The following is a 24085-nucleotide window of genomic DNA, read 5'->3' as shown; positions in this document are numbered from 1 at the left end:
TTGTCGTGAAGAATTTTTAGGAACCTAGTCCTATGGGCTTGGGTGCATAGCAACTTATTTCCTGCCAAATTAAATCTACCACATATTGTCTTACCAGGAATGATTTTATTAAATCCTATAAATAGCTCTTTGAGAAGCATCCTAAATATGCATTGTTCACATTCATTTTCATTTGTCCACCATCTATGCAGCCATGGACAGGAAATAGATCTATATTAGGGTTCTGTGAACAGTTCAAATGTATATCTGATACAACTTTATGTCCATATGAACTAATCTTTTCATTTCTTCAAAAAGATGCACTGAGAGCCAGTTATGCACCAGGCATTTCAGTAGAGTGTAGCAATAAAAAGACAAGAACTCTGCTGTCCTAGACCTTACATATGGGAATCAGGGAAACAAAAAATGAATGTAAAAGATAATTTCTAATGATTATGAGGACTATGAAAAAAATATAAAGGATCTGTGAGTAGGTGAGCATAGGATAGGAAGGAAGAAGGCCTCACTAAGAAGATGCTATTTGAGCTGAGTCCTGCATTGTGAGAAGGAGTCATCCATGGAAAGATATATGAGAAAAAATGAAAATGCACCAGGCAAAGGCAGGAACAAACTGCATTTATTTGAATAACAGGGAAAAAAAGGGGGTTTGAGTCCATATCAGAGTAAGCTGAGAAGAGAGGCAAGAAATAAAGTTAGAAAGATAGGATCCTGATCACATTGGGCCTTATATCTGACCTTGTGATTTACCATCCAAACCAAAGACATATTTAAGAATTGAAGGGGAATGTTCTTACTAATTATACAAGGACAACAGGTATAAACCCAGAATTTCCCAGATATACCAAGATTTATAGTTACCTTACTTCTATACCAGGTTTTGAATTTTATTCCGGTATAGTTATGAGCCCTCAGATGGTTTCAAGCAGGAGAGTGAAATAACTTGATTTGCAGTTCGTAAGTGATCACTTTTGAGTGCTTCTGTGATAGATCAATTTTAGAAACTCCTAAAGTAATCCTGAGAAGAAGTGATATTGGTTTGAATGGTATTAATAGAGCTGAAAAAGAAAGTCACTAATTTGGGATATATTTGGTAGACAGTGTAGACAAGACATGGGTTGGATGTGTAGGGGTGAGGGAAAGAGAAGAATAAAAGTGACTGCTGGGCTCTGGCTCCAGCCTCTGGGTAAGTGATAACTTCCTTTGTTGGTTCTTGGAAAGAGTGACAGAAAAATTGGTTTCAGAAGATGAATAGGAATGAATGGAATCAGCAGTCTGGTTTTGACTATATTAAATTTGAGTTTCCTATTAAAAATACAAGTGGAGATGTCAAATGAGCAAACTGGAATATACTCTCTTTTCTTACTCTGTTTAGAACAGCTTTCTTGCAATGTTATCTGTATCCTTAATAAAACAGTTTAGAATGACATTCAGAGATTCCATCAAAGTGAGTTTTCACTGAACCTCTTCAATTATAATCTTGTTTTACTATCCGGTCGAAATGGCTAACATTACCAATTGCCTTTCTAGGAAAGTATAGATCTGGGTGAAATCATGTTTTCCCTTTGTTATTTGCCAACTGCTGGACGTATGACATTGACAGTCATCAAGTGCAGAAATCTGAAGGCTATGGATGTCACTGGCTCATCAGGTATGTACACAGTTGGCTAATGGGTCAAGGGTACATTCCCAAATATTTCATGTATCCAAAATTATATATGGCTATTGAATTATTAAGTTCATTTGTCTATAGTGGAGTATTATAAAAGTAGAAAAAGAGATTACCAAACAAAGGACTTTAAATCACCTCTTATATTTACATTATTATTATTATAAAAATTTTAAAAGATGTTATCAAATATATTGACTATGAGCTAGAGTTTTTATTTTTATTTTGCTCTACAAATTTGGTTCTTTCTTAAAAATTCATAATTTACCAATCACTGCCCTACTTCTAACTAGTCAGTTACTTATAAAAGGAGATTCTTCACCTCAAGCTTGCATTACCTTACAAGTATGAAAACACATGTAGGCTGAACTTCTTTCCCTCCCTCGATCTGCAGAGAAAGAACAAGTTTCAAAGACCATCATTTGCATCTGCATTCTTAACACCTTTCAAAATAAAACTTTGGGCAAGTGTAGTGACTGAAAGAAATAATAAAGGAATGCTTCTTGAAGTTTCTTAAAGATATTCTTGGAGGAGGGCAGCCCGGGTGGCTCAGTGGTTTAGCGCTGCCTTCAGCCCAGGGCCTGATCCTGGAAACCCGGGATCAAGTCCCATGTCAGGCTCTGCATGGAGTCTGCGATATTCTTGGAGGAAATTTCTCTTTCTGTGCTAATTTTGATAAAGAGGTAAAGTCACATCATGTTCTTTTACCCCTGCATTTAAATCACTACAGTCTGGAAGGTTATATATTAACTTAATATGTGAACTCTGGCAGAGCTCTGTAAAAGAAAAAATGATCAGGACAGAGGAGAGAAGGCAATAAGCATTTGTCAAATTAAACAAATAAGAAATGGTAGTGGAGATACAGGAAAGGATGACATGGGGAAAGAAATCTATAACTTTGTGCTTCTTCAGAACAAAGAAATAAACTAAATTTGTGTTACAAAAAGCATGAGATAACTCTAAGTTCTAGTGCAGAAAGAGCTCCAGGATACACTAAATGAGTGAAAAAAAAGGGGGGAGGCACAAAAATAAATGGATATCATGCTCCTTTCTGTGTAAGCATTGGGAATATTACAATACATATTTATGTTGTTAATATTTGCAAAAAGAATTACCAGAGTGACAAACGAAAACCAAGGGGTGGAGAGAGAGGTATGGGAACAGATGGGAGGGAGCCTTCTCATTATAGGTTTTTCTCTACCATCTTCACTTTTGAACAATTTTGTGAATTATTTTTTCATTTTTAAAAATTTACAATACACAGTTGATATATAAAAGTAGAATGAAAGTAAACTCTGCATTTATTTTGGTGAAAAATTCTTGGGTCAGTAAATGTTGAAGAATTTACACAATGTACTCTGCAAATTATTGTTTATTCTACTCTTTCCTCCATATATCAAAAGAGATCAAATTCTGAGACAAGCAGACAGCATCAAAGTTGTAATTAAGTGCAAGATTACTTTTTGTTTATATGAAGCTTTTCAACGAAAGAGTGCATGCTCTGAGAACACCACCTCATTAACTCTCACTAGAGGTTTGTGAATCAACTAAGGAGCCAGTAAATTATCCTTGTCACTAGTGGAGAAATGTCGTCAGAGACATGATGGGGGTGGCAGAGGATAAATCATGTCTTGTTCCCAATGTTAATGAGAGGTCTAGGCCTGGGCCTAATACACAAAAGAGTATCACAGAAGTGAGTTTCTTTCTTAGAACATACTTCCTATTATTAAAAAATTGAGAAGTAAATGGGAAACAGCCATTGAACATTGCCATTTTGTTTACCTTTATTTACCCAATTTTGAGCCAGAAAATATATTTTTTGCTCCTTGATTGAAATGCTTATGAAATATACAGATATATTTTTCTAGAGCTTAAAAGGTATTATTAATTCAAGTAAATTTATACTGTTATGATTTTGGCTTATTCTAAGAAAATAAGATTTATTACTACATTGGTAGAAAGAGGAAAAAAGAGGTGGTGGTGTTACTGTTGGAGAGCAACCAGAATAAAGGGGGAAAAAATAAATGAACATAGAGCAAACACTGATTGTTTAACCAGCTAGCATTCTCACCCCAATGCTTACATCCCCTCCCAAAGCCATGCTTCCTTCCTATTAAAAGGTACAAAAGTAAGGCTCTTATAGAAACTTTTGCATAGTTTTCTGTAATACTATAACAGTTTTCCTTCTTATGAAAATAAATTTGGCCCATAAAAATATGGGCCAAATAAAATTTTCCCTTTCAAGTTGGTATCATATAGACAATGTCATATCAAGAACCTTCCATAACATTTTTAAACCAATTATTACCTTTTTTATTGTATACAATTAAGCACAACATATTTAATATATTTTGTAGTGATCATTTCTTCAGTCTGAGCTCTTTATCAAACACCAACACTATGACTGTAAAATGAAATGTCTTATTTTAATACTTTTCCAACAATTGAGGAAATTTCTAACTTCTACTAGTTGTGGGTGTATACATACACACATACACACATATGCTCTAGATACAATGTTATGCTTTCACAAGTTTCAATCTTCTTATCCTAAATCATTTTGAAGGAAATTAACTTTAAAGCAATTATTGTTTTTTTAAGTTTTTATTTATTTATTCATGAGAGACCTAGAGAGAGAGAGAGAGAGAGAAGCAGAGACACAGGCAGGGGGAGAAGCAGGCTCCATGCAGGGAGCCTGATGTGGGAGTTGATCCTGGGACTCCAGGATCACACCCTGGGCTGAGGGCAGGTGCTAAACTGCTGAGCCAACCAGACATCCCTAAGGCAATTATTCTTACCTGTTAGGATTACATTCCCTAGAAATCACTTTTAACAAAATATATTCTCAAATAGCTGTGACCAGAAGACATATAGTTCCAGACTGGCTCTTGGTAGACTGGTAGGTTTTCTCTGTTGTATTAAAAACAGATGAAACTAATACTTTTCTGGCTCATTCAAGATAAATTATTCCATTTAAAGTACGAAGTGTTAGTCTATTACCCCCATATAAGTCATTTGAATTTAAGACTGATAATACTGAAAGGCTTAATATACTTTTCTTATACCGCTAAATAAGGCTTTTCTTATAGCAATAACTAATTACAGTTTTATTTATGCTTCGTACTGTTACTTTCATTTTAATGAAATTACCTTACTATTCCTAGATCCTTATGTCAAAGTGTCTCTGATGTGTGAGGGTCGAAGATTAAAAAAGCGGAAAACAACTACAAAGAAAAATACTCTAAACCCTGTGTACAATGAGGCCATTATTTTCGATATCCCTCCAGAGAACGTGGACCAGGTCAGCCTCTCCATTGCAGTCATGGATTACGATAGGTGGGTACCTGTTCATCACTCACTGGAGAACAGCCATGTTTAGTCATATGCAGAGCAAATTCAACTTTCCAGGTTATTTACTGCTCCAACAGTTTTAATTTAGAATGGAAGAGGAAAAAATTATTCATTCAAAATTCATTTTTTCCCATGTTATAATATTTCTTTTTTCTTTTCCAAAAGAAGTCAGACACCTGGGGCTGATGAGAGAGTGGTGTAGAAGTAATATGGAACCCATTATAGGAAGCATTATTGTGACATCTTTTTACAATAACAACAGAAATTACTATCAATGGAGTTTGTTTTCCCAACTGGGCTAGAATATGAATATCATTAATTCTTACCCAGGCTCTTTCATTAACTAACTGTGTGTAAGGGCAAGTTATGTAATCTCTTTGGGATTCACTTTTCCCATTTGTAAGACATTAGCGTAATATAGAACCATTAACAGTGAGTATTAAGAGTGGAAAGTGAATAATAGCTTTGATGTCTCAACATGCTTTGTGGGTAATTCATTCAGCCTGCACACTTTAAGTCAGTTCTTTCATAAAATAAATTGCAAACTCCCAAATGCAGCTCTGATGTTTCTTCCTGCTTCAGCTCTGAACTTTACTCTCCCACTCTTGCCTTGTGTGAAATGTCACCCTGCTCTGTGTATCTCATCCAACCAAGGCTTTACAGCCCTGCTTAAGTCACCCCTTCTGTGTCTTTCTCAGCTAACCTACCTCTTCTTCCTCTGAACTGTTGTCCCTATAAAGGTTCATATCTCTTAATTGGCCCTTGCTATATACTTCTTTGTATTGTTTTGCTTTTTATACTTATATCTTTGGGAAGGAATACTGTGTGTTTAACCTACAAAATTATCAGCACATAGATAGTGTCTTAGTACATTTATTTTGTTCTAATGTATTCTAAAGGAGTGCTCCATTTTATGATATCATGAAAATAGTAGTAACCAGGACCCTAGAATCTAGAGAAATTAATATGGTATCCCCTGGCTCAGAGCTAGATAATGAAGCACTAAAAAGTAAAATGATTTATACTATCTATTTGAAATTAGTTTATATCACAGTTTAGGGAAAAAACTACCACTATTTAGAGAGACAAAAATCTTGAATTAGTTAAAATTTCAAACTTTAAAAATATTTCAGTGCTTTCATCAGAAGCCCTTAATCTGCTTTCCAAAATATTATTCCTATCGATTTATCACAGTGATTGCAGGTAGATACAACAGCATTTGTCATGCAGACAATTTTAGGGAAATGGATCTTGACAGTATATAGAACAGAAAGATTTTTAAAATTATTCCTAAAAATATGCTTGTTGGGGAAACTTCATATGGAAGAAACATGATACTAAACATATCTACATCAGTGACAGGAAGAAAGTAATGAAAGGTCCTAAAATCATCTCAAAAGTCTTCTTAGAGATGTCTGTCAAAAGAACTCTATAGAAATGCCTTTAAATTACATTCCATTCTTGGGAAGCGACTTAGAACATACACATTTGAGTCTTGTGTGGAATACACAACAGGAATGTTGTGCAGTATTCCCTGGTGCTGTGCAATAATAACTCAAATACCGTAATACTGAATATAGCCCTGGCCTGTTTCATTGTAGTATAAGCAGTGATATATACTGACATATCACTTAGAGTCAACTAAATATGGCCATTTATACAAAATAAAAGTGGGTATTGACTCTTGGTAAGAAATCAAAGCATCACTATAAAATATTAGGCATTGTGAAAAAAACAAGATCTCATTTCTATCACTTAAAGTTAATAGGGCTGCTTCTAAAAAGGAAATCCAACAATATAGGTAAGAACCAGCTGGTGTTTCTCATTCTATTTTATTGTGAAATGTGCCCAACTTACAGAGAACTAAAACGGTTTATGCATTCTCCTTTTACAAATTCATATTTGAAAGCCAATCTTGTGTAGTGCATTTTGTTTGTGTAAAATTTTTAATTTGACCTAAAGTAATATGCAGAATAATTTAGAACTTATCATAAAATCTAGTTCTAAATCATGTTTAAAATTCTGCTAACATGTATGAAACTCCATTTATCTTTGAATGTTGGAATGAAAGTGTGATATTCTCCAAATTGTAGGGTAGGACACAATGAGGTCATAGGAGTGTGTAGAACAGGCCTGGACGCTGAAGGTCTTGGGCGAGACCACTGGAATGAAATGCTGGCCTATCACCGAAAACCAATAACACATTGGCACCCCTTGCTGGAGGTATGCTGCAGTTCCCTGGCATCTATTCTTTTTTAAAATCTATTTTTCTTAAATATTATTATTTGCTAACATTTGTCTGTCATTGATTGTATACATTCACCAATTTTTTTTTAAACATTGCTCTTCCTTCCGTCCCACACAGTTTATCATCCAGTATTCAAAGTTCTGTGTGCCTTGTATGATTTTAGAAACCATTAAACTTTCTGGGTCTGATATTCCTCTGGACAGCAAGCTCACAAAAACTGCAAGTCTCATTTTCCTTGTGTAGCATGAAAACTTCTATAAATGAGTGATAGAGCAATCAAGTAAATTATTACTAACTGGCAACTGAATTTTGCTGTTTCCCTTTTGTGAAAACAGCCACCTCACCTAAACTTCTCCTAGAATCCCTAATTAGAAGTACTATCTTCTAATACAACTCCTCTATGTAAAGGGACAAGTATATCTCCCAATACTCTGGGCATTAAATAAAAGTGCTCACAGATTTTTAAGATACTGAGGCATCAGCTTGCCTGAGTTCAAAGCCTGGCTCTGCTGTGGGACCCATATTGGAAGAACTTGGGGCAAGTTCCTGTAACTTCTCTATATTTCTGCCCTTGCTCTGTAATAGCAGTAAACTCAAAGAGTAAAACTAAGTAAAATGCCAAATATTAAGTGTTCAGCACAGAGTTTGACATATGTTAGCTCTTAATACAACTACTATTCACAGTTATACTAACCAGAAGTATCAACATCCACTTGTGGCAGGATTTTTAGCCTTTAAGTTAGTTGTCAGTCTATTTAATACACTGAATGTCACAGGGTGGGATGACTTTCTTTCCCAAAGATGATTGCTGGAAACTCTTGGAGAGTCACAAAGTAAGTCTTTTGTGTGACCTGATTGATTGAGAGGTAATGCAGGTTAACAAAAGGATGTGGGGTAGATGCTGGCATTTATGCCATTCGATACAAAGAATAGTTATGATAGCTACATAGTAAGTGAAAAATACACTGCTGTCTGTTCATGGGTGAGAGTCTGCTTCTTGCTCTGGCATTAAACACTGGGTTGAATGAGAGAGGTAGCACAGTGTAATTAACTGTCAGTGGGCCCAAGTGCTTTTCAGCTTAGTCGCAAAAATGTGACCTTGGCTGTGTTACTCAGGACACGATAGGGAAAATTTGATGAACACTGTATGAACATTGCATGCTCAGGCAACAGAGCTGTTACCATGGATAAGATATCCGCTTATATTTATTAATGTTCTCAATTTTTAACCTCACTTCATTTAATGTAAATCATAAAAGACACACATACACAAACACAAATGCACATTCACACAGGACTTTCCCCGAGAGTGCTTCAGAAGTACAGACAGGTGTATTTAGCAAGTCTCAGGAAAGTTGGGTTTCACGTCAATAGTGTGTATTGTCTAAAGTATAAAATATAAAATATACTCTACTTCTTATTATATAATCACTATCCTTTTCCTGCCTCTCCTCTTGTTTTCATTTAAAGTTTGAAGTGAATATTAATTTTAAGAATCTAGGCATGAGAGTAAAGTTTGCCAGGCAGAGAACCACACTGAAAAGTGATGTGGAAAGAAAAAAAAAAAAGAAAAGTGATATGGGATCTAATCCTTGCTCCTCTGGCTATCTGATCCTGAGCAGATCACTTATTCTGTCTACAGCTGAATTTCTCCACACTTAATGAAAATAGAAATGTATGGCCCTACAGACTTCACAGGAATTATGTAAGGAGAAGAGAGATAGTGTAAGCAAGAACTTTTAGTAATGAAAGGACAGGGGTTGTATGCCCCAAGGTATATTATAATTACTTATGACTGTTTCATAAGCAGCTATACATTTATCTGGTGAAGGGGAGCTCTGGAATAGGCCTATGTTTGTGTCTCAGGACATGTAAACGCTTTTCAGTCATTGTAGGACTTACAGGAAGAACAAGCTACAATATGGGCATCAGAAGAAGATCCCAGATATATTTCTAACAGCTGAGTATCAGAGGACAAAAGACTATATAAATGTACTTTCTCCAGCAAGTAGCTCCTTTTTTCCAACTCCTGCACCTACATTCATTGGTCAAACAGAACATATGGACTAGAGACCTAAGAACTGGCTGGATTTTGCATTTTGGGAAAGTGGTGAGTGTATAATTATGTGTTTTATTGCCAGAGAAGGGATTAAAATGAGAAGGGAACAATTATTCAAAAACTGGGTAAGTTGGGAACAGAGAGAGACTAATGCATCATTTAGAAAATCTGGTTCCTTCTACCTAGTCAAAAGTCTATCCTATTGTAATTGAACTTTTTCAATACACATATTTAAGAACCATGAGAAATTATTCTCCAACACTCATGGCTCCCATCTGCAAAGTCATCCCCTCTCATCTCATTAGTTGCCCCCACAAAAATTGCCCTCTGCCTTAGAGCAAGTACAGTGTGGTCTCTTGGGCCTTGAGCCTTCTTGCTCGTAACTAGCAATCACCTCCCACTATCACAAACCATTAATTATTTTACAGTAAGAGCTAAAAGCCTATCATAGAATGTGAAATGAGCCTGCAGTCATGAGTAGTTGTGTGCATGCCATTTGGTACCGTGCTCTGCCTACATCTCCATAAGATGTCTTTGCCCAATCATGCTGCCCAAGAAGGTGAGTTCTACAGGGCAGGGGAAGTTATGTATGTCTTCTCTGTGGAGATTTGCATATCATGGGTGAATATCCACTAGTCAGAGGTAGCAGCAACTACCCACTTTATTATCTTTTGCATTAGATCATGCATTATGAAATTATTGTCTTTCAGTTGCCTGGCCGAGCAACCAGTTTTGATAGTCAAGGATCCTGTCCATCTCCCAAACCACCTTCCACACCATAATGCCTCCAAAATAAAGACCATTATAATAAGGACCCAGGACCCTGTGCTCATCAAATCAGAAAAAGAGTGGGAGGTTTGATTTCCTCATTTAAAATATATCTTGATAATGAACAAACTTGACGTTTTTTTCATTTACTCTTTTTTTTTTTGTCGGTTCATTAACTTTGGACATCTTGATATATTTTACTTGAATACAAATAGTCCTTACTCGCATAAGGCATTTTATTCTTCATGTCATATGCCTATTAGCACAAAGAGTGTTTTCATAAGTTGCAATTCTTTGCATAAGAAATACATTCTTTTAAAAGAATCTGTACTTATCTAAAATTAAATATAGTTTATTCTGCTATTGTATAAAGTAGCACATGTCACGTATGTATGATTTTGACTTTGTTACAACAATGTTAATCTCTAGTTGGGCAGATGGTTCCATATAAACTTCAATGGAAATTTTGAACTTAACTTACACAGCATTAAATCCTTGCACAATCAAATTAATGTTACTTATCTCATAATATTTTCTTCATTCTCAGCAAATTACTTCCTTAGTGAGGTTTGGCTCTGCTAAACTCAAAGCTTTGTCTCTCAAGTTCATTCTTTAAAACATACAGACAATGCTATAATCTAAAGAACAATTTTGAATTAAGTTTAAGAATTAATATTTAGTTGCTAGAAAATGGAGGTCAAACCATTTGGGCTACCATTCTATATACTGTCTTATTGTTACATTAGTTCAAACATCTGTTGAACTGTTTAACTGGTATTTTAAAAATTCTAATACTCATTATCTCAAATGTAGCATTAGTATTCCCAAGTGAATAGAAACAGAAGGTGTTAATTTTTAAAGTGTTTGTAAGGTTCTCAAGTACTGTGACATGTATATTTTGTGACATGAAGCTATCATGTAGATCCTATATTTCTGATAGAACATACTAACAGACACCAAAGGTACAATAAATGTCTGTGCTCATTGTCAATTAGATTATACACAGTAATGGTGACTTTTAAACCCAATGAGAAATTAAGTACTAGAATTGGGTATTTTCCTAAGAAGGGAAAAATTACATAAAATTTTCAGAAAATTATATATATATACATATATATCATAAATAACAATTTCCACATTTAATAAAAATAAAAATAATTCTAAAGGCCCAGACCCGCAGTCCTTTCATGAAAGGATCCTTCATAAGGATCAAGGATCTGGCCAGGAGTTATAAAAACTATGCAAATGTTTTTACATGACAGAACTTTCTTTTAAATCAGGTCAACTTTTTATTGTCTCATTTCTGGACCCTATCGGAAGGTATCCATATTGAATGACCCCAATCTTATTTTAAGATATATACTATGAATAGTGCATATTTCAAGATTATACCAGGATAGGAGGTTAAAAGAACCAAGAAAAGAACAAGAAAACTTATACTTAGAGTATAAAAACATGTTCATCAGAATGAGAAAATTTTATCAAGGTATAAAATTTTGATTTTAGTAAAATATCATTTCTAAATATTAAAACAAGTTTAAGCTATGAAATTTTGTTTGTGGCATCTCTCACATGATGGCATTACTGTAAATTAAGATGTAAATATTTTACACACTAACATTTTAAATGCAAACACAATTCCCTAAAATTTTTCAAGAATACCTGTCTCCTCCTAATAAAAACAACTATTTCTAGCTAGCATTAGCTGATAGAAAATAACAGAAAGAATTGTTTGAAAATACCAGTCTACCTTTTGAAGCCCAAAAGAACCATTTGCCATAAACAGAATGACTGAAGATGACACTTCCATTCTGGGATTCTTTATTTTACTAGGAAATAAACATTGTCAAATGGGAAGACAAGTTATACTCTTAATAAAATGACATTTTTGCAGACAGATGTTTTATTAGTATATATAGCTGCAGCTTACAATTAATTCACAACTATATTTCTGAGGATAATTATTTTCATCTGAAAACATATTTTAAGGACTTTTTATGCATTCTTAGAAGCTCTTGCTTTTCTTTGCCTCCTATGGAGAAAAAGCCAATGCTTATGATGAAAAAAAACACAAACAACCAGCCAAACAGGAGACTTTACTGTGGAGACTATGGATTAAAATATGAATATGTTTTTAAGGTAATTTTTAAAAAACTGTTTCATAGGGATTAGGATAAATTCATCATGCCCAGTATTTGTTAATCCAGTAAGAGAGATTAAGAAGAGAAATAACCACAACCCATCTCTCATGGAATGCATGAGGGAGTTGTACCCTTCTATCCCTAAAGTCTGATGATTTTGAAGGATACTTCATGTTATTAAGATACAATCTTAACACTTTCAATACAACACACTCTCACTCTACATAGCCACACTTCCATACAAACCTATCTTATCCTCCTTCTGCATGTGATTGAGGATGAAATGTTTTTAATTTCAGTATTTAAAATGAGATTTGATATTACAGAAATCTTCCACTAAGTAGCATGGGATACCACATTTTTCATGACAGCACTGACACATTCTGAAGTTGAAGTTTAGGTATATAATGAACACCTAATTTCAGGGATTATTCAGGGACTTGTCAAACATAAATCTAGAGAAAGGGAGCAAGTCTTGGTTCATTATACAACAATATTGATGTTCTTTTTGTTTTTTTTAATTTTATTTATTTATTCGTGTATTTTACCTGATTCACTAAGCAATCAGGGGAATGAGGAAATTGGATATGAAAAGTATGCTAATGTTTGAGGAATGTGCAGTCTTCTCAGAAAAATCTGAATGGATGATGCTTTTCTTTTTATAGTGGTTTCTTAATTTGTTTCTTGACAGTTTTAATTTTCTTTGTTAGGCGAGCCCTGTTTCTGGTACTTTGTTTTACACGTAAAAACTCATGATATTGATACATTCACAGTTCAGTAAAAATATATCATTACGACTATGCCAGGGAACTGGAGATGGGAATGCAGAGCCAAGCATCCACTTTCTTGTGCAGTTTTGGAGAGTGTGTGTGTGTTCTAATTACTGCAGGGAGATCACAACTGATCAATACTGACTCAGGTTTTAGATAAAAGCAAATATATTTGAACCTATTGGGTTGTGATATTTAATTGGCATTTCCACCTGTGTTTATTCTCCTATAATGTTATTTTAAAATTTTGCAGACTCAATGAAGATCAATCTTGTAAGACTTTAACTTAATAATCGATTGTTTTAAAAATGGAAAATCCAAACTTTCACTCCCCTCTCAACTTTTGCTGTCCATAAAACAAAATGTAACTTATTTCGGAATGAATTATCAAAGGAGCCTTTACAAATAAAGGGACACAAAAAATCTTAACTTTGAACAACACACAGTCATTTCTTTACCCTTTTAAAAAGAGTACTTGATGTTATCTAAGTAAATATATTTTCATGGAATGGAATTCCATCTGATTATTCCTTGCCACTTTAGTTATGATTTAATTACCTGATAATTAAGACAAAAAAACAAAACAAAAAAAATTGAGTTAATAAGGATTTAAGAAAGTCATTCAACCTCTACTACATTTAAACAAAATGTGGAGATCTCTTTTCTTCACAACTTGTTCTTGAAGCAACTCTGGTTGTTCTGATGTACTTTGCTCCATCTAAACTTCTATAGTTTTTAAGCTAAGAATGTATTGCTGCCAGTAAAAGATGATGCAAAAGCATGGAAAGTAAAATAGTTTAAAGTGAAAATCTACATAACTGGATGGTAGTTAAACACAGATGTTAAAATACATGGAAATAAAGATTTTGAAAGCAAAATAGAAATCTCCTTTGTATCTTTACCTTTTAGTGGAAGGTAAATCCTCTAATGCTGTTTAAAAAAACTCATGACACAGCATTTTAATAGTTCCTCAGTGACATGGCTCAGGATATGATTCATCTGAACCTACTAAGACTCATTCTTTAAAAGAAAATAGTGAGTTTATATTTTACATGGGAAACTGCTGATTACACTAAATTCTGTTTCCAAAGTATTTACTCAGTGATGCTCTTTAAGGTAAGAATTTTCTATTTCATTAAAAGACTTTTCCTATATTTACTCAATTTTATGTTAGAGTGGTAATTTAATAAAAGATGCATTGATAATACTTGTCATCCACCATTAACAGTTAACCAAAAAGATGTGTATTTGAACAGTGGCAGTAAATTAATATTCAGTTCAAATGTTTTCTCATCAAAGTAAAAAGGTGTTTTCATTTTCACCCTATTCATCAGGAAGGTGGGTAACCAGGGTTGGATTTGATGGCATGACAATATCATGCTATAGAAACTTTAAAAAGAAAGAGCTAAAGGAAGGGCTGAGGTGAGGTTTAAGGATTTATTGAATGCAAACATTTTGAATACTAGAAATGGTGATTGAAAAAATAAGTAGGTGTTTAAGAGAAAAGATAGGCTTCTTAATGCTTGAAATGATTTAAATACACTCCTACAAGGAGGAATTGATTAGAATAATTCTATTTTTATCTATAATGAAACACTGGAAATGACTTGCTATTGATAGATCTAGAGACACAGATAGTATTTTTATGGAAATGTTTTTATCTCCAACTGAAAATAATCTCTTCGGAGCTCACCTGGGTCATAAGAACCCCCTCCAAAGAGCAACTATGCCTGATCTTATAAAACGATAAAAATAGGTCATTTTCTTCAGAAATTTTGTTGCGATTTACATATACTGTGCACAGAATCCCTATTTACTGTACAGGGTGGTGGATTTCAATTATTCAATTTAATATTTGTGTTCCCTTGAAAACAATTTAATGCATAACAAGGCATATTATAGAAATTAATGAAAAATTATTAAGAGAAGTATGTCTCAATGTTGGAAGGTTAATGCATTGGATTTTTGGTTTTGTCATCTATCTCAAAAGTGGTGTGAGTTTTTTTTTAATTTTCCCAATTTGAACATCAATATAGTGAATTATGTTTGGCAATGATTTTGCTGTAGAATAAAGCTTATGAACCAAAACAACAACAACAAAAACACTATAATCCTTAAGGCTACAGACCAGCTAGCAATAGAATCAATCTCTATAAAAATTGCATGAGTTCCTCTATTTTATCTATATATATCATTTTGTGGGTTTTATTTTTATCCTTAAAAATACCCTTTAAGCTTTCCATTTAAAAGACAGTAATCCCTAGTATGAATAACTGCGTAAATTCTATCACTATATAAGAAATAAGTGACATAATTCACTATGCAAAACATTTGCATTTATAGTTTTTTAATAAACAAAAGTCCAACCCAAGTCATGTTATTTGCATTGACTTTCTGTTGGCCCTTCCAGTTGAGAGAAATGATGGGGTTCATCTGCAGAATATGGGTAAGTTATGGAACACAATAAAATGAGACCTTCTTTCAGAATGAAGAATCAAGAGGTCAAAATAGAAAAGAGCTGCCTCACATTGTAAATGTGATGATTCCACTAATGAATAAATAGTTCAAGACATTTGCCAATTATGCTAAACTGCCAGAAAACACAAAAATTTTTAATTTCACATGTGATATTGAATAATTTAGATACATCATATGTGATCCTTTTGGTATCCTTTTGTCATTGTTCATAAGGTGACTTTTTAACTGGTTTGTGATGTAATACGTAGCCATTGTTCAAATCAATATCTTTGACTTCCGCATTATAGAACAGAAATTTTAAAATCTTTTGAAATTCGTGTTTCGGGTTTTTGTACATGGTAACCAGCCATTTGTGAAACTTGACTGCATATAATTGTATTACCTAGAACAAATATTTTGCAACCACTTTAAAAGATGTTACACATTTCAGTATTTTTACAATGTCTACTTTAGAATGTGTGGACATACTTGTCAGGTTCAGATGAATTATGTAACAATGAAACCTCAAAGCTGTTATGAAGTGTACAGTTTATGATTACTTTTGTAAAAGAAAATGGAAAAGCACTTGAAATATAATTTTACTGTTTCATATGTATTTTGAAAAATAAATAAAGTGATTATAAATTATTTTTGTCTTTAAAGAAAATACCTTTTTAAGATTTGAGACCTTTGCATTGCTAAATTTTTCTTTAGTAGTCATCTATTCATTAGAGAGCAGTGTGATTCATTTATCAATAATTCACTAATTTGAGCAACTGAATGTATCTTAAAAATCTCACAATACACACCATTTTTTCACAAAACTACTAATTTTTTAAAGATTTTTAAAATTTATTCATTAGAGAGAGAGAGAGGCAGAGACACAGGTAGAAGGAGAAGTAGGCTCCCCACGGGAAGCCCAATGTGGGACTTGATCCCAGGACTCCAGGATCACGCCCTGAGCTAAAGGCAGACACTCAACCACCAAGCCAGCCAGGCATCCCACAGAACTACTAATTCAAGGTCCCGAATTATGTCCATTGAGGAGTAATGAAATAATCATTAGTCAAGTGTTAAAAAGGTAAATACCACCTACATATATATATTTTTAATTTATTTATGAGAGACAAAGAAAGAGGCAGAGATATAGGCAGAAGGAGACACAGACTCCCTGCAGGGACCTGATGCAGGACTCAATCCCAGGACTCCAGGATCACAATCTGAGCCAAAGGCAGACACTCAACCACTGAGCCACCCAGGTGCCCCACTGTCTACACATATTAGCTACATTTGGGTCATCCTCAAAAAGTCCCTATAAATAGAAAGTGATCCAGTAGCTGGAATATACCAGTTATTTTGTTCATTTGCTTCTGCTTTTCCTCAGCTTTTCAAGAGATTTTCATAAGGAACATCTGTGTCACAACTAGTCTTAGGCAGTCAAAACAGCACTTAAAGGAAATCGTGATCATTGATAAACCAGATGTGCAAAAAAAAAACCAAAAACCAAAACAAAAACCAGATGTACTATACTAGAGTCATTATATAGCAGCAATGTCCACAATAGGCAAACTATGGTAAGAGCCTAGATGTCCATCAACAGATGAATAAAGAAGAAGTGTGGTATATATATAATGGAATACTATTCAGCCATCAAAAAATGAAATCTTGCCATTTGCAATGACATGGATGGAACTAGAAGATATCATGCTAAGTGAAATAAGATAATTATCAGATGACCTCACTCATCTATGGAATTTAAGAAATAAAACACAGGATCAGATGGGACTAGAGGAAAAAAAATAAAGCAAGACGAAATCAGAGACAGAGACAAATGTAAAAGACTCTTAATCATAGGAAACAGATGGTCACTGGAATGGGAGCAGATGGGGAAACTGGGTGATGGATGTTAAGGAGGGCACATGATATAATGAGCACTGGGTATTATATAAGACTAATGAATCACTGAATTCTACTTTGAAATTATACACTATGTGTTAATTGAATTTAAATATTTTTTTAAAAAATAATAAATAAAACAGCTTATAAGAAGAAGTAAATCAATCTATACCTCTGGATAGAATGCAGGATAAAGAAGAGTTAGTGATCTGACCTGTCTGGCCTTGCTTAAGTTTCTACATCCAAAAAGTATGCAGTGCCTAAATGAAATCCAAGTTGTTTCTGAAAAAAAGCAATTAAATGGCTACATTTAAAGAATTTTTTTGTTAGTATTTCCAAATATCTGCTCAAAAAATGTTTATATTTCTATCCACACTGATTTAAAATTTATACTTCCACTAACAATATAGGTTAGTTCTAAGTACCCCAGTCAGTAATCGGTAGTGTCATTATTCGAATCTTTGCCAATTTGAACATGCCAAAAATATCTCTTCAATGTTTTAATTTTTATTTCTTTTTATTCTAGTGGTATTGATCACTTTTCATATGTATTGATTGGAAATTTGGATTTCATTAAGACTTTTCCCATTCTTCTATTAAAATTTCTTCCTTATTGGTTGTTAGAGATTGTTATCCCATTTTTTTAATGCAGATTCTTCATACGATCGCCTTAAACATATCTCTATTCTCCTAACCAGAAGGCATAATAATTAGGTTATAATCATAAAGACAACTTATACAATATATCTGATAAGAAGTATATATTGAAAAATATATGTGAGGAAAAAAAGCAAAGTATAATCAAAAGTTACCATCTCTTGAAAAGCATGAGTTGTTATCTTGACAATTTGGGCTGTCATCACCAATGTATCTGAAAGAATTTGAAAGTATCCAATTCATGGGTAAACTATTTTAAGTTCCTTTGTGTGTGAGATTTGAAAAGTTTTGATTCTATCCACGCTTATAAAATAAAACAATAGGAATATATATCCATTAATGTCTACAGAGAATAAATTAAAAATCTGAATTGTAACCACAAATATCCTATTTGACAGTTTCTGGTTTTTTAACCAATTTTTCCTCCAAACAGACCATAAACTATACATAGTAAATAGATGAAATATGTATGACAGAATCAGACAGTGCTATTAAAAAAAGGAATTAAAAAAATTTTAAAGAGAATAAATTAAGAGGAACCACTGATGCTAGGAAGGGTAGGTTGTCATTTTAAATAGGGTGGTAGAGTAAAAAATTAAATAGGGTAAGTCTTTGGGTGGTCACATTTAAGCAAAGACTTGAGGGAAGGAAAGAGTTAAACATAAAGCTATCTAAAAAGAAGAATGTCCCAGGCAAAGAGAATAACCAGGGAAAGATCCTAAAATAGAGAATACTTAAATGTTCAAAGAAGAGCCAGTTGGCCACTGGGCTACAATGGAGTGAGCGAGGAAGAGAGTAGCCAGAGATGAACAAGTCAGAGTACAAATGCATGCAAGGAAGTAATCAAAGTCTGAGAGAAGAAGAGGTGAGAAAATCCTACAGGACAGTGGAGGGTAAGCAGCCCAGGGAAATGTACTAGGATTGCAGAGCAGAATTAAGGGTCTACTTTCAGGTTCATGGCCCTGAATTTGAAGTAGGAGGTCAATGTGGTTGCACATTTTTCTCCAGTCATCTTCAGCTTCAAGAGTATAGGCACCAAATTTTGATAGGATGGGAATAATTGAGGGGATAAGCTGGAAAGATAGGAGATAGTGATCCAGGAGAAAGGTGCATGGAATTGAGATAATAAGAGGATTGTAGCTATTTGTCTTCTATGAGGAAAGAAAGTCATACCACTGTAAGTCACAAGAAATACAGTTTTTAAACTATAATCTATTTACAATAAAAAATAATAAAAATACTATATTTTTATAATAAAAAGATTCATTTAAAGTCATTCATTCACTTTCTTCCATGGACGTTATTGAGAATCTCTGAGTGAGCAATATGGCCTAGTCCCTATCTTAATGGGGCTTAAAGTAGGGCAAGAAAGACCTATTAATCAGCAATTCTTTTTTTTTTTAAGATTTTATTTATTTATGCACGAAAGACACACACACACACACACAGAGAGAGAGAGAGAGAGAGGCAGAGACACAGGCAGAGGGAGAAGCAGGCTCCACACAGGGAGCATGACATGGGACTCGATCCAGGGTCTCCAGGATTAGGCCCTGGGCTGAAGGCAGCGCTAAACCACTGAGCCACCCGGGCTGCCCTTAATCAGCAATTCTAATTGAGATATGCAACTTTTTTATACTGTGTAGAGCTTGATTGACAGAAACCTCACTGGAGGATACTTTAGTTGTGCTATGAAGAATAGGCAGTTGTAAGGTGACTATGGTGGAAAAACAGATAAAACTATGCCAAGACCTTGAGCACATTAGAAGAAGAGAAAGATGTTGATTATGGGTGGAACAAAAAAGCTTGGCGGAGTGAGGAGCAGTACAAGGTGAAGCTAGGGAGGAGCCAGCCCATAAAGTAGCATAACTATTAATCATTTAGACTTTCTAATAGTGGAGTGGTTGCACATAGACATTTAAGTTTCAGGTTTACATTTTTTTTTTAATACTGAGAGAATAAATTGAAGGTGTGTAGGAGGAAAACAAAGATAAAGAACACTGGATACAGGACATTTCTGATGGAGAAGGAGGATTCAAAAATATTTTTCCACGTACTGAAGTTGAGGTTACTGCAATGTTTAAAAGCGTATGTCAAATAATCCAAATCATTTGCTGATGGCAAGAAGGAAGCAAGGTCTTCAAGGAGAGAGGGAAATTCTGCAATAGTTATTGAAGAGCAAGAGAAAGCTACATGAGTTAATGTTGATGCTGAAGGGCTGAAGCATAAAAATAAAACAGTTATGCCACAACATACCTTGAAGCCATTATGCTAAGCGAAATAAGTCAGACAGAGAAAGACAAATACCGCATGATCTCATTTATATGTGGAATCTAAAAACAGTGAACTCACAGAACAGATAGTAGATTGGTGGCTGCCAGGGGCAGAGATCTGGGGAAGATAAAGAGGTGTTGGTCAAAATGTACAAACCTGCAGTGTTAAGATGAATGAGTTCCAGGGATCTAATGTGCAGCATGGTTACCATAGTTAACCATACTATGATGTATACTGGAAATCTGCCGTAAGAGTAGACCCTTAATGTTCTCACCATAACAACTTCAAAATGATGATTAAGTGAGGTATATACTGTGTGTTAACTAACCTTATTGTGATAAATACTTTGATACACACCCACACATACCACATTGTCCCACTTAAGTTTATACAGTCTTACATGTCAATTATATCATAGTTAAGCAGGAAAAACCTAATTAAGCCAAAAGGTCATAAAAACTTGACAAGAAGTATGAGTCTGTGTCCTTACAGTGGGATGTCTGAGTTGGTGACTTTAGGTTGGAGCAGTTTGGGGTAGCCAAAGGTATAGGATGCACACATGGAAGTGAGAATCTCAGATGGTTGGCAGAACATCAATTCAAGCAGGTGCAGTAGTAGTCTAAGTGTTTCATATGGTCTGACCCAGAGATGAGTGGGGTGTGAGGAGGTAAACTGCTGCTTAAGAAATGCTACAGGAGAAATTTAGGTTAAAGGAAACATGGGGAAGATGCTGAGGCTATGTAAGAGTTTGCTGATCATGGGTAAGGAATAACACATGGCACAGTAAGAGGCTTTAGGGGAGTCTAAAACCATGAGAGACCAGATCAGTGGAGAGGAGACCCAGAAGCATTAGGAGACTGTGAACTCGGGAGTGGTGGGATGACTAGAGTGTCTGAGGCCAGCAAGAACACCAAGCAGCAGATTTCACTTCAGCAGTCCCTGGAGGGTGGTGAGGACTCTCAGTTTTCCAGAGTTGTTGAAAAGTCTGGAAAAGATGCCCCTTGTCTTGTGACAGGGTGGAGGGCAAGCTCTCTTGATCTCTTTTGGTGACAGTTCCTAAAAAAATGTTTCTGCTATTAAGTTGCATTATTCAAGACCGCACTTCTATTTCAGTTTTCCCAAAAAGAAGAAAGATTAATAGCTTTTAGTGAGGGTTGGGAGCATGAGTCACTTCATCCCCAAGGACCACCCCCATTCCCCGTAGGATGATCTAGAAAGCAAGCTCTCTCATATACAGTATGTATTCTCATTTTCTGCTGCTTGATGGCACCTAACTTTGGATGAAGTGCTATGTACTTCTACCATAAATGGAGACTCTTCAGCTGAGGTATCACACAGTCTTCAATTAATTGATTCTCTTATTCTAGGTTGTTTTTGACAAAAGTCAACTTATGCAACCCATTTTGGCTAAGTGAATCATTCACATACTCTTATAAATTGTATCTATATCATGAAAGCAGTGACTAAAGCACTTCAGAATCTCTTTACATAATGTGATTTGTTCACTCTGGGTAAGAAAAGTTTTATGAGTTCAGGCTGTTCATTAACTGCCATGTGAGTGGAGGGTGCCATACACAGGCTCTATTCTTTCTCAATAGAAGTAGCATCAAAAGAAAGTTCGAACCAAATGTTTATCACTTAAAAAGTGCTGCTCTAAATCTCTGTCTCATCAGTACCTTAGTGAATAGTTTGGAACAGCTTAGGAATAAAAAAGGTTTGCTTTAAGCTCTCCTGTTTTGAACCGAAAGTGATGAGCAGGCCCACAGAAAACAAATGACACTTCTCTATCACTGTTTCTCATACTTTAGAATTAAAACCCATCTCAAATAGCAGGTATTCCCTTCATTAATTGGGAAAAGGACTGAGAGCAAGAGTCTACCAAAATCCTGAAAAGGCATATCTAAAATTTCAAATGACCATGAACCTTCCTTTGCTTTGGAAGGAATTTGGTAATCCCATTTTTGCTCTTAGGAAAGTTTCTACAATTAGTAATTCTAACAGATACTGAGTGCTTACTCAGAACCATTTATCAGGAGCTGGCTATACTCTTGGTAGGTGCATTCACAACACTAGTTTACTGACAGATGAAAAACTGGTGATGGGACCTTTCAATAGCCTCTTCTGAATCATACAATTTGTAAATGGCAGGGCCAGTTTTTTATTCAGGAAGTCTAACTCAAAGATATATCTCGTGGGGCACCTGGGTGGCTCAGTGGTTGAGCCTCTGCCTTTGGTTCAGGTTGTGATCCTGGGGTCTGGGATCAAGTCCCGCATCGGGCTCCCTGCAGAAAGCCTGCTTCTCCCTCTGCCTATGTCTCTGAATCGCTCTGTGTCTCTCGTGAATAAATAAATAAAATCTTTAAAAAAAAAAAAGACTTATATCTTGAAAATTGCACCCTAACACCTTAAGGAGGCTGAAAGGGAGGCAGATGGAAATGGCAGTCAGAGTGAAAGATTTTATTCTGTTGTCTCTCAATCTCTCTGTTCAATACAATGATTCTAAGCCCTAGCAGATCTAATGTTTTTTTTTAAGCAAAAGTTTTATAACACTTACTTTCATGTTCTGAAGTAAAACTCATAGCATAATATGGAGGATTAACTCAACAGGCCTAAGTTGTCCAAACCCTGCTCATTTCAAACAAGTTTTGGTCCTTGATGAGCACCTGAAAGATAATCTCTAAGCTCTAAAAATATCTTGCCTGGAAAGAGTGCCTTTGTTTACCTGGGGCTTGGGGCCATAACAAATGGTTTTGGCCCCAAGATCAATGTGACCTTGGAAGAATTGGAAACTAAGTAAGGCCAGCCATATGGGCCCCCCATAGTTACATGACTTCCCCCTAATTAAAACCTTGGACAACATGACTTAAGTGAACTTCCCTGGTTGACAATACTTTATACTGTTGTTACATATTGTTGCTGGGAGAATGAAGCACTTTAAGTGTAACTCTCCTGGGAGTATACAAATGACAGCTTGTGCCTCATCTTTCCCAACGCTGCCCTATGTATTCAAGGCATTTACTATAATACAAAAGAACACATGGAAGGAAAATTATTTGTAATAAAACAATTGATATTTAAATATGAAATTATTTGAGCATGACTGTAATATGTAATGTAGTTAGATGCTTGTACTTAGAGCTAAAGCCAACTGGCAGCATGTATCATTGGAGGCACAACTTTTCCCAGCAGTTAACAACTCTTGGTAAATTTCCAAAGTAAAGTATAATCTTCGCTCAATAGCACTATTCCTGAAAAATTAAATATATTTCAGCACTATACAAAAAATACTTTGTGCTTACATGTAAAACAGAGGTAAGTTTAGGTTTAGATCATTATGAGTAGATATTCATCTATTTGGATGTTCTGTGTGGATCAGTTAAAAGCCATGCAGGATGCTAGACAGTTCTTTCTTTCGGAAGGTTGCCCTGAATAACACAGGACATCTAGCATCTCTGGTCCTTTTTCATTAAATGAAACAGAATTATGACACCTAGAAACACCTCCCTGGGAGCAGTGTCATTCCTACTGATAAGTACTGATCTAATGATATTACTTCTTTCTCCATGATTTAGGTCTTAATTTATTCCTATTGGTCACTGGTTCCCTAAATTCCTTCTTAAGGCATGAGAAAGTGGGCAACTTAGAGTAGTTTATTTGCATACATGTATACAGCTAGTGGCATAACAAGCAGAGCAGGATACTATTTTCAGATATTTACTAATGTTATTGCTTTTTCTTTTTTCCTCTGTGGAGCTTTTTCCCTGTCTTTCTTCAGCTGCTTTCCACAGTGAAAGCAGCTAG

The 24085-nt window shown here is 34.9% G+C and overlaps 1 protein-coding gene across 2 annotated transcripts in view; it reads left to right on the top strand.

The window, feature by feature from the left end:
• Window positions 1-10249, top strand: part of SYT10 (synaptotagmin 10) — a 59695-nt gene extending 49446 nt beyond the window's left edge. The window contains exons 4-7 of one of the 2 annotated variants that reach the window (XM_055318757.1): window positions 1528-1648; window positions 4831-5002; window positions 7111-7240; window positions 10035-10249. In XM_055318757.1, the coding sequence (XP_055174732.1) occupies window positions 1528-1648; window positions 4831-5002; window positions 7111-7240; window positions 10035-10106 (495 nt within the window). In that variant the 3' untranslated portion in view covers window positions 10107-10249. Of the gene's footprint in view, window positions 1-1527; window positions 1649-4830; window positions 5003-7110; window positions 7241-9151; window positions 9289-10034 lie in introns of those variants that run through there. The other variant, XM_055318758.1, reaches the window with a different exon arrangement.
• Window positions 10250-24085: the final 13836 nt, after the last annotated feature.

The sequence above is a fragment of the Nyctereutes procyonoides genome, unplaced genomic scaffold, assembly GCF_905146905.1.
Source record: "Nyctereutes procyonoides isolate TBG_1078 unplaced genomic scaffold, NYPRO_anot_genome, whole genome shotgun sequence".
Classification (NCBI taxonomy): domain Eukaryota; kingdom Metazoa; phylum Chordata; class Mammalia; order Carnivora; family Canidae; genus Nyctereutes; species Nyctereutes procyonoides.
This window is presented reverse-complemented; position numbering and strand designations above follow the sequence as displayed.